Source organism: Protopterus annectens, chromosome 3.part0, assembly GCF_019279795.1.
Source record: "Protopterus annectens isolate FY-2018-M chromosome 3.part0, PAN1.0, whole genome shotgun sequence".
NCBI lineage: Eukaryota > Metazoa > Chordata > Ceratodontiformes > Protopteridae > Protopterus > Protopterus annectens.
In genome coordinates, this window is record NC_056731.1 from 813,953,413 (window position 1) to 813,973,618 (window position 20,206).

General features: G+C 40.6%; 1 protein-coding gene across 2 annotated transcripts in view; it reads right to left on the reverse strand.

Annotated features, from left to right (window-relative positions):
- Positions 1 to 20,206, reverse strand: part of EXOC2 (exocyst complex component 2) — a 2,261,550-nt gene that overhangs the window by 1,040,401 nt on the left and 1,200,943 nt on the right. For both annotated transcript variants that reach the window (XM_044065154.1, XM_044065156.1), the window contains exon 14: positions 13,011 to 13,079. In XM_044065154.1, coding sequence (XP_043921089.1) covers positions 13,011 to 13,079 — 69 coding nt within the window. The remainder of the gene's footprint in view (positions 1 to 13,010; positions 13,080 to 20,206) is intronic.

The window sequence follows — 20,206 nt, forward strand, 5'->3', positions numbered from 1 at the left end:
GGTACCCCCACCATCCACAGGTAGGGAGCAAGTAGAGTCGGGCTGAGAGGGCAAAGGATACTGCGCTCGAGCACCTGTAATTATGGTAAGTTTCTAGCAAAACTTTTCTAGGTTCATCATTGTCACTAAGTACTGAGCCTCAGAAGACTCCCACTGCTAATCATGAATGGGTAGTTGGCCTGAGGTCAATGTCAGGGAGATAAAGCTATGCAAAATGGCAGAGACAAAGCCAGCTCTGGCTCTGGAAATAGCATCAAGGTTGTAATTTTTAGTGAAGGTGCAAACTGATGACCAGCAGTAGTTTCCAGAATGGACTGATCTGTCACCCCTTTTAAGATGGCTGTGGTTGCTGCTTTTGCTCTGGTAGAATGTAACCTTATGGAGACAGAAACCTGTTTGTTAGGATGATGACGACAAAATTCAATCCAGCTGGTTATCCATTTTGAGATGGTCTATTTATTCACAAGTCCCCCTCCCTGTCCTCATCAACAGATACCAGAAGCTGGTCTGCCCTGTGAGGGAATCTGTGTTATGGAGGCAAAATCAACTGTCTGTAATCATCTAATGAATGCAGGATTCACTTTTCCATGCTTTTGAGGTTTGGAAAGAAGGCTGGATGATGAATGACACTGCTATGATATAAACTTGTGCATAAAAAGGGTAGGATTAATACTTACAGAGACTCCGTCTTTGTAAAGGGTAAGGAATGGTTATCTGTGCATGAGGGCTTGCAACTCAAGAGATACACATAGAAAAGTCAAGCCAAGTATAAGAGTGGTCTTCCACGTGAGCATTTTGATGGGGCAGAGGTGGCTGGTCTCACAAAGAGAAGTAAGCTTACCAGAAGTAAGTTTCTTTGAAACAAAGTTAAGTTCCCAGATAGAAATGGGGTGCCTTCTTGGATGTCTTGGGTTCAATATCACCTTGAAGAACTGCTTCATATCGCAATGTGATCAGGCAGGGGGAGATGTGCAAAAAAAGAAAAAAGCATGTACACTGATGGATGAGTAAGTAAAGCCTTCTCTGTAGAGCATGGATAGGTACTCTAGGACCTGTGGTACAGAAATTGCCTTAGGTAAACATTCTTTAGATTGACACCAAATAGAAAACGTTTTCCACTTAGCAAAATATGATCTACCGCCAATAGGTTTTCTGACTTCCCTGAATAAGTATCGCATCCTCAGTAAAGTGATGTATACTAAGAATCAAGGACAAATTATCCAAACCTGTAAGGTTCAGGGTCTTGAGATTTGAGTGAATGAAGTCTGTAGATACTGACAAAGATCTGTTTTTTTTCCTTTTGTGAAGTAACAACAGAGTTGATAAAATACAATTGTGTAAGAACTTACCATAGCAGTAGATGTCCTACTGATCACTGCTGCAGTATTCTTGGCATATAGGTTGTTACCACTGACATCCAGATGAGATACCAAAGCTTTACCTTTTGTATGTCTGATGCATGACCTTAGCTCATAAGCATAGGGGTATACAAATGCACATACGAGTGAGTACCTCAGATTATCTCCAAGCCAGTTGTCTTAAGACTACTGAGAGAGGGAGACCAAACAGCTAGGAGGGATGTAGATCAAATAGGTAAGTAAACCCCCTCATTTCCATGTAACAGAGTTGAGAATAAAGCAGCTGGTGAGAAGAAGCATAATGAAGCAAGCCAGAGAAGAGGGGATGGAGGGTGGGAAGGTACACTGCAACAGTGATCAGTAGGATGTCTACTGTTACGGTAAGTTCTTACACAACTGTACTATGTCCTGACTGAAATCACTGTTGCAGTATTCCTGACATACATGTGATCCCCACAGCTGAAGGAGGTAGAAAGAAGGGTGGTTGGCTGCTGCGTATATGAGTTGTCTAACAGTCTAGACAGGACAGACCTAGCAGAGGTAGCCCTAGACCAAGTATCTGTTTTGTAGTGTTTGGTGAAGGTGTGTACAGAGGACCAATTAGCAGCTTCCAATACAGACCTGGCATCTACTCCCTTGTGAAAAGCCCTTGAGGAAGCCAATGTCCTAAAGGAATGAGCTTTTGGGCAAGAAGGCAAGGACTTGCCATAGTATGAACAACAGAAGGAGATGGCCTTAGAAATCCAAGTTGCAACAGTTTGTTTAGAGACTGGCTGGACCAACTTAGGGCTCATAAAAGACACAAACAGCTTGCCAGTCATCCTGAAGGATTTAGTTTTGTCCAGATAAAATATCAGTTGTCTGTGAATGTCCAAAGAATGTAATATTCTTCCTCCCTATTTTGAGGATTGGAAAGAAAGTGAGTAGGTAAATAGCCTGATTGAGGGACAGTCTGTTCACTACCTAAAGCATAAAGGATGGGTTAGCCCTGAGAGTCACCCTACCCTTGCGGAAAATAAGGAGAGGGGGAATGGTCATAAGAGCTTGAAACTTGGATAATCCCCATAGCAGAGGTGAGACCAAGAGTAGAATAGTTTTCCAAGTGCAGAATTTTAAAAATGCATTGTAAGCTTTATCAGCACATAATTGAGATCCCAGGGGAAGAGATGGGTTTTCATGGCAGGTTAAGATGCATAACTCCCCTGAGGAAAAGCCTGACTTCCACTCTAGTCATAAGCAGGGGCTTAAAAAGGCAAGCAGGCAGGCACTGATGACAGTCAGGTGAGCTTTTACAGAATAAGCCATACCTGAATGAAGTAATTTGCAAAGGTATTGCAGGACAGCAGGAACCTGTGATAACGAGTGGGCCCTGACTGTGTCTGAGGTGTCAATAAGAAAATCTTTTGCATTTAGCTGTGTAAGATTTTCTAGCAGTGGTTCTCCTGGCTTCCTATAGTTCTTTAACAACTTCCTCAAAGAATAGGTGTCCTTGAGAGATAAAAATCCTACCATCTACAAAGTCAAGCTGAGTGAGAGGTTTCGGTGGAGAAGCAATACTATTTGAAGAGTGATCAGGCTAGCTGCAGAGGTATTTCCTGTAATTTACCTTTGTCAGGTGAAATAGCAGGATGAAACAATGTTGCCTATGCCAGGAAATCTCTGGTCAAGATGACATTCTGGCTGTATATGTGCTTGAAGAAGCTTGTGAAACAGTGAATCCTGTTCTGTGGAAGAAAAGCATTTTGTACAGTAGAGCAGAGTTCAGGACAGCCCTAAGAAGGATAATACTGGTCAGAGCACAGCTGTGACTTTGGGCTATTGAAGATTAGGCCTACCATCTTCTACACATTCCATAATGGTTTGCATGGCTCTGTAAAGCCTCTTCTAGGGATGTGTTTTATCAGACAGCTATCCAGATAAGGGTAGATGTGTCCTCCTTTTGTCCTGTAAAAAAACAATGACTGGTGCCACACATTTGGAGAAAACTCTGGGTGCAGGAGATAAATCAAATGGTAAGACACAGAAGTTGGAAGTGAGATCCCTCTACTCGGAAGCACAGGAACTTTATGTTCCTGTAAAACAGGAATGTGAAGTAAGGCATAATTTGAGTCCAAGGTTACCATCTATGTCTCTGGCATGATGACAGGTACAAGTTTATTGTAGGTTCAGCATTATGAACTTGGGTACCACTAAAATGTGTTAGGCCTGGATTGGTCAGAAATGGATCTCCATTATCCCTCCTTTCTGGGGACCGAGAAAAACCTTGAATAGAATTCTGCACTCGATTCTTTGGGTGGAAGCTAACTAAAGGGATATCTATTGTAGAAGAGCCTGTATCTGGTTGGGAATGAGGTGCCTGGGACCAGAAAAAACCTTGAATAGAATTTTGTGCTCTATTCTTTGGGGGGAAGCTAAAGTACAGTTGTGTACACTTACCATAAATGTAGATGTTCGAGTGTATTCCCTGTTGCAGTCATTACATTCGGGTTATCCTGCTGGCAGGTTGCCCTCAGTTGGCCTGAATTCCAAAGTCTTGGGTCCAGCGTCGGTTGCTGTCACCTCTTCCCTGATGTCAGGTCATCAGGGGTATAAAAGATGCAGCCTACACCATTTTATTTAGTTTTTCTTGCCCCAGATGTCAGGTGCCCCTAAAAAGGTAGGCTAAAATTAAGTAAGTAAAACATACATGCACCAAAATAAGCTTTATCTTCATCTATAAGCAAATACACCACCTAGGTTGTATAGATTAGAGAAGTAAAGATAAGTTCCAGCAAAAATAAAGGGGATGGCGGGAGGGTAACCTGGACTGCAACAGTGAACACACTCGAACATCTACATTTATAGTAAGTGTACACAACTGTACTATGTTCTTCGTGTTTCACTGTTGCAGTCATTACATTTGGGTTGAGTCCCAAAGCTATGGTTGGGGGGCTGGAGCTAAACAGCATTAGGAGCGGCTATGAGGCCCTGCAGAACTGCAGTGGCAAAGCCTGCCCTGGATTTAGAGTAAAGAGGCAGATTGTAATGTTTTGTAAAGGTATGCTCTGAACTCCAAGTAGCAGCTTCCAAAATGGCTTTGGTTGGTACTCCCCTGAGAAAGGCTGCAGAAGTGGCTGCAGCTCTGGTTGAATGTGGCCTAATGCCCTTAGGCACTGGTTTGCCATGCTGTGAGTAGCAGAAATGAATGCAGTGACCTATCCACTTTGAAATAGTCTGCTTGGAGATAGCCTTTCCTTGTGATGCTGTGGCATATGCCACTAGTAATTGCTCTGTCTTTCTGAAAATTTTAGTTTTGTCCAAGTAGAATCTAAGTTGTCTGTGTACGTCCAAAGAATGCAGAATTTTCTCCCCCTGGTTCTGTGGATTTGGATAAAAGGTTGGCAAATGAATTGTTTGGTTAAGGGCAACACTGGATACCACCTTAGGCATAAATGTAGGGTTTGTTCTCAGAGAGACCCTGTCTGGATAGAAAATGATATAGGGTTCCACAGCCATGAGAGCCTGTAGCTCTGAAACTCGTCTTGCAGAAGTTATTGCTAGGAGCAGAGCTGTTTTCCAAGATAAGAACTTTATGTCCGCAGTAGCAGCTGGTTCAAAAGGAGGTAAGGTGAGGTTTTCCAAGACATAATTGAGGTCCCATGCAGGTATTGGCGTTCTCCTTGGAGGCCTTAAGTTTTTGGCTCCTCTGAGGTACTGCCTTAATAAAGGATGAGAAAAGAGTGGTGGCTCTGTATTGTAATGAGCCAAAATGGCAGAGGCATGGATTTTAATTGATGAAAAAGATAGGCCTTTGTCCAGCATCTCAGTTAAATATTGCAAAATCTGAGGAATATTTGGGACAGCTGTATCAGTTCCTTGAGCTTGGTTCCAAGCCCAAAATCTCTTCCATTTCCCAGCACAGGATTTTCTAGTACTAGGCCTTCTGGCTTCTAAAATGACATCCATCACAGCTTTACTGAGAGGTGTGGTTTGTATGGCTACATTATCCACCATGCTGCCAGGTTTAGGGTCCTGAGTTGGCTGTGCAGAATCTGATTGTTTTGCTGGGACAGTAGATGAGGTATTTAAGGTAACGTCCAGGCTGGGCATTGGGACAAGTTTCTTAAGATCGGATACCAGTACTGGCGTGGCCAGTCTGGGGCAATCAGAATAATTTTTGGTTTCTCCTGCCTGACCTTTAGGAGTACCTTGGAGAGGAGAAGCAGTGGAGGAAAGGCATATAATGATAGGTTTGTCCAGTTGAAAGATAAGGTGTCCACTTTCCAAGCTTGTCTGTGATAAGTCCTTGTGCAGAATCTTTTTAGTTGATTGTTTTGAGGAGAGGCAAATAGATCTATGTCCGGCCGTCCCCATTTCATTGTTATCATGCTGAAGACTTGTGGATCCAGGTGCCACTCATGGGGATCCATGAGGTTTCTGCTTAGTTCTTCTGCCAGAGTATTTTCCTTTCCTGGCAGGAATTGTGCCTGCAGATGAACTCGGAAAGTCAATGCTGTGTCCCATAAAGCCATGGCTAGTCTGCACAGGGGGTAAGAATGAGTGCCCCCCTGCTTGTTTATGTACCACATGGCCGTGGTGTTGTCTGTCTTTATCAGTAGTTGTCCCGAATGAAGTAGGTTTTTGAAGGCTGTCAAAGCATTTTGAACAGCTAGCATCTCTTTCTGATTGATATGTAGATGCTTTTGGTTTGTGGACCAGGTGCCCTGAATGCCTCTTCCTGCCATGTGTGCCCCCCAGGCATAATCTGATGCATCCGTCATTAGGCTCTGCCTGGCTGGGGGTAGTGAGAATGGCTGTCCCTTGTTTTGGTGCCAAGCCTTTGCCCACCATCTAAATTCCTGTTGCAGGCAGGGAATTAGAGTAATCATTGTTTTCAAGCTGTGGCAATGTTGTGTCCAGACACTTTTTAGGTACCATTGAATTTTCCTCATATGCTGTCTTGCATGTGGAATTAGTAAGATGTAGGATACCATGAAGCCCAAAGCCTGCAGAATTTTTCTTGCAGATAACTGGGCGGCCTTTGCTGCCATTTTCTTGAAATAGATAGTCAGTTGCCTTTGTTTGTCTGGAGTGAGATAAGCCATCTGGGCAGTTGTATTTAAGCTTGCACCCAGGAATATTATCTCTTGACAGGGTACTAGTTTTGATTTCTTTTTGTTGACTGTGTACCCTAGGCCTGTTAAAAGTCTTATCACGAAAGTCAGATGCTGTAGTAGATTGTCCTTGTTCTCTGACTGTATGAGGCAGTCGTCCAAGTAAGGATATATTTGTATTCCTCTTTGTCTGCAGTAAGCAATTACTGGTGCCAGGCACTTTGTGAAGACCCTGGGTGCAGTAGATAAGCCAAAGGGCAGTGCATAGAATTGGTAATGCTTTGAGCCAGCCTTGAATCTGAGGTATCTTCTGCATGATTGTCTGATTGGGACATACAGGTATGCCTCTTTTAGGTCTAAAGTCATGAGCCAAGCCTTGCTGCCCAGCATGGGCAGTAGCTACTGTAAGGTCAACATCTTGAATTTTGGTATATTCGGGAAAGTGTTTAGAATAGATAGGTCCAGTACTGGTCTTCATGCTTTGTCCTTTCTGGGTACCTAGAACAGTCCTGAGTAAAATCCTTGTCCCTGCTCTTGCTGTGGTACTTGTTGAATAGCCCTCATGTCCATGAGAGCTGTGACTTGTTTTTGAGCCTCTGCCCATTGATTTTTCTGGCAGGTCTGGCCAACCGTTTGCCATTGGCAGGGTATGGAAATGAAACTTGTAGCCTTGTGACACTATGTCTAGAACCCATTTGTCCTGGGTTATAATGTGCCAATTTTGAGAAAACAAAGTGCTAGTTCTCCCCCTAAGGGTGCTGCCAGAAGATAAGTGCTTGGCACAGGCAGGGGGAAGTAATTGGGACTGTTTCCTGTATGATTGTGATTTGTCCTCTCCACCTTTGGAGGTAGAAGCACTCCATTGCTTAGGCCTGTAGGATCCTTGTGGCTGTGATCTGCCTCTAGGGCGTCTGGGTCTGCCCCTTTGAGGTCTGTCTGAGACTGGAAAGGACCAATTCTTTGTAGGCCAGTGTCTGCTAAATCTAGGTGGCTGTACCTGTAAGAAATCCTTGACCGTTTGCATAGATTTAGCTTTATCCTCCATTTTCTTTAACACCTCTTCTGCCTTAACACCAAACAAGGTATCATGTTGTAAAGGAGCATCTAATAATTTTCCTTCAACATGATCAGGCAGATTTTGTTTCTTTAACCAAGCATGCCTCCTAATGACAGAACCTGTAACAGCGGCCCTGCAGGAGGCCTCCAGAGAATCAAACACACATTGCAAAGTATGCTTTCCAACTTGTTCAGCTGCATGCAATAAATCCTGTATTTCTTTGTTTTCTGCACATTCAGAATTTGCCATCATTTTCTGTTTAAGCAGTGTTATGATATATTGCTGATATTTGAGCATATAAAACTGGAAATTTAAGGCCGTTATAGCCAAAGTAGCAGATGTGTAAATCTTTTTTCCCCATCTATCCAGAGCCCTAGAATCCCTGTCAGAGGGGGTAGGACTTTTTTGCAGTAGAAGCCTTGACCCCTTTTGGACTCTGAGAAATAGTTTCTGGGTCTGCAGAAGGGTTTTTGAAAAGGAATTTATGAGAGTCAGGGACCCTGTAGTATCTGTCCGGCTTAACAGGAGCTGGAGGTAAAGAGTCAGGGGTCAGACTAGACTCCGAGAACACATCATCTACAATGTCCAACATAGGTGGAATAGCTAGAGGCCTGTGTTGAGGTAGTAAAAGGAAGTCTCTGAGCCTTTTCTTAGATTCTGAAAAATCTTGGCTCTCCCAGTGAAAGTGCTCCCTCATGGTATGCAAGGTTTCCCCAAAAGAGTAGTCCTCAGGAGGAGAAGCTGAAGGAATTGATTCTTCAGCATCAGAATCCTCATAGGGGGGAAGAGAACATTCCTGATCAGAAGAGGAATCAGAAGAAATGGAAACCTGATCTGAAGATTCATAGTCTGTCTCTTTGCCTCGGCCTCTTATCAGGAGGGGGATGGGGACCCCTGATCAAGGTAATTAAGTCTTCGGCCATTTTGAGCATCTGTTTTTTGGGCATGGAGGCCTGTCCTTGTGACTGGTGAACTTGTTTCTTTGCCTTTAAGGGTGTCTTTGAAGTCGGTTTAATACATAATTGTTTAGGTCTGAATACACCCTCAGAAGCCGATGCCTGCTCAGCGGTTCCGAACCCATCTGAGGGAATAATCTCTGAGGCTCCAACACCTTGAATTTCCTGTGGCCTGGGCGACTCCACATGGGAGTTGGTAGTGTCCTGCAACTCTAAAGTAGCGGGCATCAGGGGCTGTGAAAGCACCTCACTGAGAATCGGCGACTTGCTTAGGAGAAGCTTCGTCATTGGTTTTGGACCTCTGTTGCCTGTCCTTTTCTTTTTCTTTGCGTTTTTTGTGAACTCCGGTAGTCGGATGGCTATCCGACATTGTACAATTAAATCTTTGCCCAAAATAGCTTAATGCAAAATCGTACTGACTCTTAATAGTGCGTTGGTTAAATCTAGAACAAAACCGACAACTAGTAATGTCGTGGTCAGGGCCTAGGCAAGGAATACAGTAGGAATGAAAGTCCTTATGAGGTATTAGCTTCCCACAAGAAATACAATTATTAACTTTTTCTGACATCGGTCTGGAGCAAGAAAAAAGTTTCCTCAACGGGGTACTTAGCTTTTAATGAAGACTTCGGCTGTGAAACTCGAACACGAAAATCTCAGGAGTTGGCCGACCGGCACTTGCGAACTGCTTCTGCTTCGGGCACCGCGCAGCAAGAAAGACTAAATAGAATGGTGTCGGCTGCATCTTTTATACCCCTGATGTCAGGAAAAGGCGTCAGCAATCAACGCAGGACCCAAGACTTTGGAATTCAGGCCGACTGAGGGCAACCTGCCAGCAGGATAACCCAAATGTAATAATTGCAACAGTGAAACACTAAGAACATCTAAAGGGATCCCTATTGTAGAAGATCATATATCTGGTTAGGAATGAGGTGCCTGTTGTTTTGGGAATGGAGGCTTTTCAAATAAGGGAAGAATTCTCCAGATTTGTAAGTAGCAGCATTTCTTTATGGTTTGTTTCACCCACTTGACTTGGATGATTTATTCCCAGGACGTGGAAAAGAGGGAAAGCCTTCTCCCTAGTGTTTGGATGGGCTGGGATTTTAAAGAAGGGAAGTGACTGAAAAAGTCACTGCTGCTCCCTGCTGGGTTCTGGGCCCTTAGACCACCTGGCTCTAGGGCAGGGGTCTGCAACCTGCGGCTCTGGAGCCACATATGGCTCTTCCACCCCACTATAGTGGCTCCCTGTACCTCTGAGGATTAACTGACACACACACACACACACACACACACACACACACACACACACACACACACACACACACATGCACGCAGGAACTCAATTATGTACGGATGTTAGGTATTGTTCTTATTCACTTTGTTCTTTTATAGTTAGTATAACTATATATGGAGCCTTATATGCTCTGTTATCTTCATTTTAGGGGTCAAATAGCTGTTGTGGTTCCCGATAGATTTCATTTGGTGGGAGAGGGGTCAGAAATGGCTCTTTGGATAGTGAAGGTTGCAGACTCCTGCTCTAGGGCAAGAGACCTTTTGCCACCTTTTATGGAACTCGGTACTTTTCTGCTTGGAATGTGTTGGTTTGTCTTGTCTGGGGGGAAGGGTCAAGACTAAGCAGGATGGCTTCTGTCATATCTATGGTAGTTGGGGGAAGACAGATTTCCCTGACAGACTTCACAGACTTCCCCTTCTCATCCAGTCTCTGAAATACTTTCTCAGCAGGTGGCCCAAACAGAAAATCCTTGTCCAGTGATACATTATAGAGTTCAGATTTAACATTGCACTGAACAGGCTTCCCATCCATGTGAAACAGAGTTCATCCCTGAACTTATTCAAGTGCAACTTGGATTAGTGGATGGTAGACCATAAATACACCCCTGCATGGCATCATTGTCTTTATTAGAACAGGAAGCTTATAAATGTTTGGCCACTGTGCCGAAGTATATATACTCCCACAAAATCCTCTGGAAACAACAGTTGCCAAATTTTACTGGGAAGCAAAAAAGATCCCTTGGGTCAACAGCCTAGTACTCCACTATGATACAAAGAAGGTCATACATGCTGTGAGAGGGGCTGATTCCTCTACCAGACATGCCTCCTGGTCATAGACCCTATAGCTACTGCGCTGTAAGATGCATCTAGAGCATCACAGCCACATTTATTGACTGTTTTGGCACCTGAATGTCAATGTTGTCCAGTCCCTGAATGCCCCACTTGAAGCTTTTATCTTGAATCCCCTCTGCCTTAGCATTAGTCCATTCCTGTACAGACTTTAAGTATTTAAGCGCGTGGAACTGAAAGCTGACAGCTCTCGTGACCGGCATAGTAAAAGTGTGTGTTTTCTCTGCAAATGATTCTAAGAGCCTACTTTCCTTATCATTTGACAAGGGGTTCTTGGATGCAGGCCCCCTATTTTTCTTGATGTACTCCAGACACACCATAGCCAGGTCCACCAGTGGGTTCTTGGGAAAATATTTATGCGTGTAAAGCACCCTGTAGAAGCGGTCCAACCTTCTTAGAGCAGAGGATAGGGAATCAGGCTGCAAACACAGGTTTGAAAACACAACATCCAAGACTTCATAGACTGTGGGAATCATCAAAGGCATGGGTTTAAGCAGGCTAAGAAGCTGCCTGTATCTCTTCTGAGCCCAACAGAACTCTCTAAACTCCCAATTCAAATGCTTATTCATACTATGAAGTGCGTCACCTAAAGATAAATCCTGAGGAGGCAAAGCTCAGGAAAAGGTATCTTATGAATCTGAGTCAAAGATAATGGAAAGAGTGAAAATGTTCCCCATAGGCCAGTTCCTCCTCATCAGAATTTCAGGAATTTGAGTCTCTCTAGGGGACAGACTTCTTTTATTTTTTTTCCAGAGGGAGTTCCAGCCAAAGGTTTCTTTTCCAGGGCAAGCTATTAGATTCTTGAAGGCTATAAAATCCTGTGCCAGTTTGACAACGTTCTGAGTGGTAACCTGGACTGTGAAAGCCAGCAATCCAAGCAGTAAAGGCTGGGGTAAAACCCTTGATGCTGCTACAACTTGACAGTCTTGGGTTTGGGTCTGGTAGATGGCAAGACCTCAGGCTGTAGGTGGGTGGCTCATCCCCAGGAAGATCTTCCCTGAGTACCACTAGACATACTCCTCCCTTTCTTCTGTAAAGGAGGTATGTGCACTGGAAACAAGAGCCTGCAAAGCAGCACAGGACCTGACAGACACCCACCCAATTACAACTTGCAAGAACGTGAAAGGAGTGGAAGACAAAGTGAACTCCACAGGGGTCACACTAGAGAACTCAGGCTTACTAGTCACTGTAATACAGGGCTGCAAATGTGCCTCACGTGATTCAATGATTTTGAGCAGTGCTGGAAGATGGACAACATGAGTGCTGTCGGTCTCCCCAAGATCCTTCTTCTACAAATGCTTCTCTTTGAAAATTTTTTTTGGGGGGGGGGGGGGTGTTGGCCTGATGGCTGGCAGATGGCATAGCTTACATAGGCTTAACACTGCCTTTCTTAAGGTGTCTAGTAAGGGAGTTGGCCCGAAGTCTAAATGTCAGTTTTGTGACTATTTTAACAATAGGACTACACAGACTTCATGCTCAAAACCTAAGCAAAACAAGCAACAGGAATGAAAGCCCCTGTGTGGAATTTATTTTCCCCACATAACGCAGTTACTAATCAAAAATAACTTCAAAAAAGGAATGAGAAAATTTTCTCACATGAGGTCACTTACTTTTGATGAGTCTCAGATCCCAGGCCTGACCAACAAACTAACTTTGCAACTGAAAGCGCTCAGTATTGGACTGACATGGCTAGAATGAATGCAGTATGGCTCCAGATGAAGTCTCTTTTATACTATTAACATCCTGCCATTGGGTGGGAAAGGCTGTACACTAACTAGGGGATGGTGAAATTCTTTGATATTTGGGGTGACCATGGACTCCTGCAGGCAGGAATTTCCAGCACTCAGTACTACAACAGTGACTACGATGAACAACTTAAAATACACATTTCCTCTAATGTTCCTGACAGTATGGCATATTCATTTTATTACTCACAGTTTAAACAACAAAGGAGAAAATAGTTCTGAACTATATTCTTTCAACTATGATATAACTAAAGATATTTATTTATTTATCATTTGTTAATTAGGAAAGTCCAACTTGGAACTAAGCCAATTTCCAGTGGAGGCCCGGGGAAAAATGTTCCAGATGAATGTCTTTGTAACGTGGGAGTAAACCCACATGAACGCAGGGAGGACATGTAGACTCCACACAGAAAGCACCCCATCTGAGAATCGAACCGGAGAACCTCTTGCTATGAGGTGACAACACTACCACTGCACCGTCCCAGATATAGTAGGCAAGTTAACTATCCTTCACAAAGAGAAAACTATCTCAGGTTAAAACTAAATTTCTTTCTTTCTCTGGCGCATATGCTTACGAACAGCTGACTGTTTTTTTTTGAGTTTATATTACTTTTTTAATTACTACTTATGTAATGATGACTTTATTGACCAAGGGTGCTCACCTTAAAGTCACTCTGTCTTTGTCTGGCATTCTTCTTTGATCTTTCCACTTGGCCTGATTTCTCTCCTGCCTAAAAATAGAAGAAAAGCATATCTGAGAAAAATAATTTCTGCAAACTTGAAATAATGTAAATTTTCAGTATCAGACATAAAATAACAACTCAGGAACTCAGAATTATTAAAATAACACCTAGTGTCCTGTTGTTGCAGCGGTAGATTGATTTGTTGCTGAAGTGGCAATCAAAAAACTTAAAACCTCCTGAAAATAACAAAGACGTAGCATTGTTTTTGACAGGGTGCATTTTGAGCAGAATTGCAATTTGATATAGCAAGACACAGACGCACGCACACACACACACACACACACACACACACACACACACACACACACACACACACACACACACACAGACAGACAGACACACACACACAGACACACACACACAGACAGACACACACACACACACACACAGACAGACACACACACACACACACAGACAGACACACACACAGACACACACAGACACACACAGACACACACAGACACACACAGACACACACAGACACACACAGACACACACACACCAATTCATCCTTTCAGTTATCTAGTAAGCAAGTAAAAATACTGTTCCGGTAAAGTAAAATGAGTGCACCCTCAGCCACATTATACATTTGAGCATAAATGTTCCAGAATAAATAAAAGTCACATACAGTTGCTGTGCAAGAATACAATATGATACATGTAGATGTTAGACACTACAGGAACCAAAATAAACTAGTTTCCACATCTTTTGGTTCCTACTTACATGCCTTTGTATTATTCCACGTCACACACTGGGAGCTCTGCCTTCTCATGGTCTTTAATCTGACAATCCTGTTTCCTAAAATATTTCAGATTTAACCTTTACATACAATACTGCATTTATGAACTGGAGAAGTGGTATAGTATATGACCATATTACTGCTGAGCTATCATGTAGATTGGGGTTGTGGTCACCAGCCTGCACAAGGCACAGAAAAAAAAAATACAAAGCATTTAGGAGTAGCATGCAGTAAATTGTTTCTAGCCACAGCATTTCAACTTGCTACAGTTAAGCAACAAGATTCCCTCTTCCTGGATGAACTAACATAACCACTCAAATATCAATGAGCTGATGGCATCTACAGAGAAACCTTTATTGTCTAAATTTATAAGAAACCTAGACAACTTCAACTGAAGAAAAAAAAAAAAACAGCTACCAGAATGAGAGACTGGATATTTATCACTCTCCAAGACTGTTGTGAGTTACATGGTTATAATTACCCAAACATAGTTACCCAGTTTTAGAAATGTGAATTATATTTGCTAACTTCCATATATAAAGGGTTATCAACTGGAACAGAAGTTTTATTGGACATGACAACCAGCTGGCACATACTCTGAGGAACTAAGAGTAGCTCATCTCTGCCCAAGCTACCATTAAGCATGTATACCTCTTATATGATACTATTTCAGAAATAAAAATAGGCTACATTACCATATCATGGGGAATAACTACATAATAATTTAATTATTTGTTTAATATGTCATTTGTTGACCAGTTTACTACCATAAGGCTAGTGCCTCTTTATAGAGGAGAACCTAGGGGGTGTTTATACTACTAGAGGAAATTTGGCCAAGGCATCATAAAACTTCCCCTATGCTTTGGAGCTGTTAAATGCTGCTGGAGGGCTCCTACAGCAGCAAGAAACAGGCTTGAAGCAGCAGCATAGAAGAGGAGAGAAAGTTACAGAGAGTTTGGAGGTGAAAAGTGGAAATTTGGAGTAAAAAATAGTTTGATATGGAGCTTCAGAATTTAAACAAATATTCCTGTGTGGTGGATGTTTACCTGGCTCTGTGGAGAAGGAAACAAGTGACTCTGTTTATGTGGTACAGATAACAGAACTGGCGTCAGTGGGGATGTTCTGTTAAAAAAATAATCAAGCAGCATGATTAAGGTCGGTTCTGTTGTTTCAGGAGATGAGATGGCAGATTACCGTCCTCAGCACTTCCGAAAAAGTTATTTGGAAAAGCATTAAGGTGATGTGACAGAAGAAAATGCAGCAGTTAAAACTTATGCAGCAGTGACAGAAAAGTAAAAGAGGAGACCAGCAACAACTTGTGAAGATGTCTGATTTTGTGGCAGCAGATAATGGAGTAACAAAAACATATGCAGCAGTGACAGCATGCAAAAAAAGGAGAGCAGCAACAAATTAAGTAAAACTGTTTTTAAAAAGAAAAGAACTGTGAGAATATGAACAACAATGCCATGCAATAGGCAAATATGTATGGGGCAATATGGTAACTCTTCTGCGTTTTAAAGCTCAAGGAATTTGGTCTTTTATACATATTGGGACAGAGACTTTTTGTGACTTAACATTTGAACCTGATGGACTGATGATGACATTTCTGGTACTGTGTAACAAAGGAAGAACATTTATCCATGGAGAAATTATTTGTTTTCTGGAAGTAAATTGTTGGTTATATTAATTCTGTAGCAAAAGTGTAATTCAGATTCTTCTCCCCAGTGGCGAATGTTTGTAACTGCATACCATCAGGAAAACATTTTAAACAGCACTATACCTATTAGCCCATTACAGAGGTTAAAATATAAACTTTAACCTTGGTGACGTCAGTATAGGGAAAACTTGAACTGCATCCATAGACTTTAACGGGTACACCAACACACATGCACACCGTTGCACCATAAAAGTCTATGGACATAATTCATGGCCCAAATAAATCAGGAAGGAGAACTTTAAAAGTGCATTGTGGCATTACCTCATTAGATGGCATGATGCAGGCACAAATATGACCAATAACACTTTAATTGTTACAAAAAATGTTACTTTGCAGTTTAGAAATGATGACCTGGAAGAAGACGATGTTAAAAAAATGCATGCAGAGTGTGAGTGAAACTGCTGATAATAGTGAAAGCCAGAGTTGAGAAAAATTTAAGGAATGGAGTGCGTTGGGAAGAAACTGTTTTGAAATGTGAAAAAAACATGGTGAAATACTTACCAAGTGTTATTTTTTGGCAGGTCATAGAGGGACACTAAGATATGCTGGCCAGTCTAAGTCATATTTCTTTTGTGGAGACCTTTCTCATTTAATGATTGTGACAAGGTACAATGTAACCAGTGCAGGGAGAAAGGACATACAGCAAGAAAGTGTTTGCTTGAATTTAGGTTGTGTAAAACAATAAAGGGACACTTTTGAATGGATTGTCAAGAGTAAAAAGTAAACAATTAAAACGAAGGGAAGGGAAAAACAAACAATGAAAAAAAATATGAAATGGAAAATGACGGGGGAGAGAGAGAGAGAATGCATGCAGAAAGAGAGGTCAGGAGAAGGGACTGATGTTAAAATTTTCTAGGAAGTGAAAAATTTGATTCTGAGGATCAATTATTATTTTTACATAAAACCAAGAAAAAATATTCAACTAGGGAAAGAGCAAAAATAAGAAAACAAAAATTTTAAAATATTTCCCCTAAACCTAAAATAAGGGAAAGCAACAATTTTAGAGTACTTTCAGCAAATGTGAACAGCATTATTAACACTATAAGAGGGGTAGGGACACTCAAATGGTATACACAATGGGATATGTATGTTATTCTGTCAGAGGATGTAAGATTCCTGACAAGTGAAGAAAAGACTGCAAGCAGAAAAGTTTGGGGGTGGAAATATAATACAGAACTTATGAAGTGAAAATTGTTCTGGAGTAGCTGTGTAAAAAACAGTGAAAACACTAGATGTAAAGCTAGCAAGGATGAGAAAGTTAATTGTTGTGGATGTCTGTTGCAGAGAACAGGTTTATGGAATTATAGCATTATATGCATAAATAACTATAAAAGAAAGACAATCTATTGCATCAAATATTAGGCCATGTGGTGGGTAACATGACAATTATAATTGCAGGGGACTTTAAGAGAAAATGTAAAAAAGAAAGGGAATGATGTAAAAAAAATACAGAAGGTGATTAAATGTAAATTAATACCATGTAACAAAAGTAAATGGACTTACTGAAGGGGGCACTTTGATCTCAAAATGATTATTGTGTAATATCAGAAGGTCTGGGGGTGGTAGTAGATAGTGATACAGACGTGATGGTTTTTTCAGACCATTTAGCAATATGGATGGAGGTGATGGAAAAAGGCAGCATATTAAAATAGGAAGGAGAATAAAAAGAATATCCGAGAAATTGTGGAATGAAACTGGAGAGTGTGAAGTTTTCCAGTTATGCAAGGATCATATAACCATGAAGATCTTTTATAAAAATTGGGTCTGAAGGTGTTTTTTCCCCCAATGGCAGGATGATGTAAGAAAGGATGAGAAAGTAATGTATGGGAAAATGTATAAAAAATGTATTAGAGAATTCAGAGAATAATACAAAAGAGTATTATGATACGGAAAATAAATATATAAAAGAAACTGAGGAAAAAAATAAGGTATTACTGTTTAAGCAGAGATATTAACAAAGAAAAGGGAGGAGGTATCTACATATTTGGGTAAAATAGTAAAGGAGGATTTAAGTAAAATGAGGGAAATGAGACATGGAAAAGGAGAGGTATAAAGAGTAAAGAGGACAAGAGCACACTATGAGTATTGGAGTTCAGCATGTGGAAAATATGTACAAGAGTAAAAAGAAGGAAAATAAAACAAAATGCTGGGGGGGGGGGGGGGAGAAAGCCAGAAAGAGTTTAGTAAGAATTTTAAAAAGAAATTGCTATTAGTGAATTGGATAAAGTACTTGGGGAAAGTAAATGTTGAGTCAGTATCCAGTCCAGATGGTACAGGGTACGGACTGTACAATAAATTAATGGACTGGCAAAGACAGTATATTTTAGATGTATTGAGTGAACAGTTGAAGGAAGGGTTTAGAGTCACGTAGTGGGACATTACAATTTATATGGAAGAAAGATGAGAAGAATTAAATAAAAAATTGGAGACTCATCTAAGAAGAATGAAATAAAACAAGTGGAGACCCATCACACTAAATAGCATAGAATATAAATTATTTTATAACAATAACACAGAGAAAATGGAAGGAAGGATGAGGAATATTATGGAAGAAAGTATGTACGGCAAAGGGAAGGGTTGCAAAGAATTGTTATTGGTTGTGACAGAAATTGGAGATGATATAAATAAAAGGAAGGATGTGAAACTTATGGTAGGTGATATTAGCAAGGCATCTGATACAGTAGGACGAGACATTTTGTGGAATGTTTATGGGGAAGTACGGAATAGGTAACTGGATTAGCTGTGTGTTTATATCACCATATCAATATAAGATAGTGAGAGGTGTTAGCGAATGGGTGGCTAAGTAAAGAATGCATGAGGTGTGATATAAGACAAGGATGTCCCTTAAGTGGAACATTACTTACACTGGTAATGAAAGCAATAGTGACTACAGTAACTTATAAAATGAAAGATGTTTGATATGTGCTGCAAAAGGAGGTGTACACAATAGAATATTAGTTTCTAAGAACAAAATATGGATGAGGGGAGTGATGGTTTGTCTGAATGAATGCTTAAAGGAAAATGGAATGACCCTGAATAAAGATAAAAGTAAGGGTTTCAGTGATGTAGTGAAAAGTGGGGGGGTGTATTTTTCATTGGATGAAGTGTCTTTACTATGGATAAAATTTGGGAAAATGATGTAGTTATGATGCAATTGTAAGGTTCGATAAAAGAAATAAAAGAAACATGGCTTCTGTGGAAGACATAGATTAGCATTCAGAAAAATGGTTTATCTGGTGAATTCAGTATTAATAGGCAAAATAATGTGCATGTCAAACATTGAGATGATCCCAGAAAGATATGAAAAGGAAATTGTGCAACTGGTGTTTTCTTTCATATGGGGTTCAAGATTAAACCCAATAAAAGAGGTACGTTATATAACAGTCAATATGAAGGGTGATCAGGGTTACTAAATTCAGTTGTTTATTCTTCTTTTTTAAACTTGTATAGAGTATTAAAAGTGGGTAAAGGAAGAGAAATTATTAGTGAAAATGTTTTAAATACAACTACAAAAAGTTCTTAGAGATGATAATAAAAGAAAGAGAAATAGAAGAATAAATACATGAAAAAAAAGAAATCATGAAAAAATATCAACATGGAAATAAAAAAATTGATGGTACAGAGAGAGAAATAAGGATGTGGTATAAAAATGTGATGGGACAATATTACTATGCAAATCCATGGGAAGATTTACAAAAAGTGATTAAAGCCATTAAAGTACGGAAAAAGTGGTGTACAAAGATAGTTGAATGTCAGGATTTCCTATCGAGGCTGATAAAAAGATACCAGTGCAGGGGAATATGTCATATAAAAAAGAAAGTTGAAACAGTGTGTTTATTTTGTGGGGTGGAGGAGACAACAGAACATGTTACTTTAATGTAAAAGGGTGGCGAAACTCTGGAAAAAGTTGTGTAAAGAAAATGTTTTTGATAATACGACAAATAATATAGATATGAATAGGATTATGTATGGATATTATAAGAAGAAGAACAAATATGCGAAAAGGGTAGATAATATATTTTATGTAGTATGGATTATTTGGAATGAAAGACTGAAATTTTATGTGTATACACATGTATACATACATATATGTATATGTATGTACACATATATGCATGTGCCTGTAAATATATACATTTTATAAATATGTAAATAGTGTTTCTTATTTTGTGTTTAATAAAGGATCCCTACTTTTTTAGATGGGTACTTTAAGATCTTTTACATCCACCTAAGCTACTACCACCAACTGAAGCAGATGGAATATAAGTTTAACATCTCATTCAAAGGGCAATACTCTCAGGAGTGCTGCACTCCCCTTGTGCTATACTACAATGTCAGCAGTCCAAATTTCTGGAGTGAAATACAATCCACAGCCTTCAGCATCAAAGGTGAGTGTGCTACCTGCTGCACCACTGACTCTATTACAATAGTGACTGACAGCAGTACAGAATTCTTAATGAAAGGCTTACTTTATTTAAGACAGACAAGATACAGTATCCTTGAGTATCCTCAGTTCATGGCTGCACTGGAACACTGGCATTGTAACTGAATTTATAGTTGTCTGAACATATTAACATTTTAACATGTCTTCTGCTAAATGGAGGAAAATGCATTTTTATTTCTGGACTTATAGTACCTGAACCTGGCATTAGTTGATCC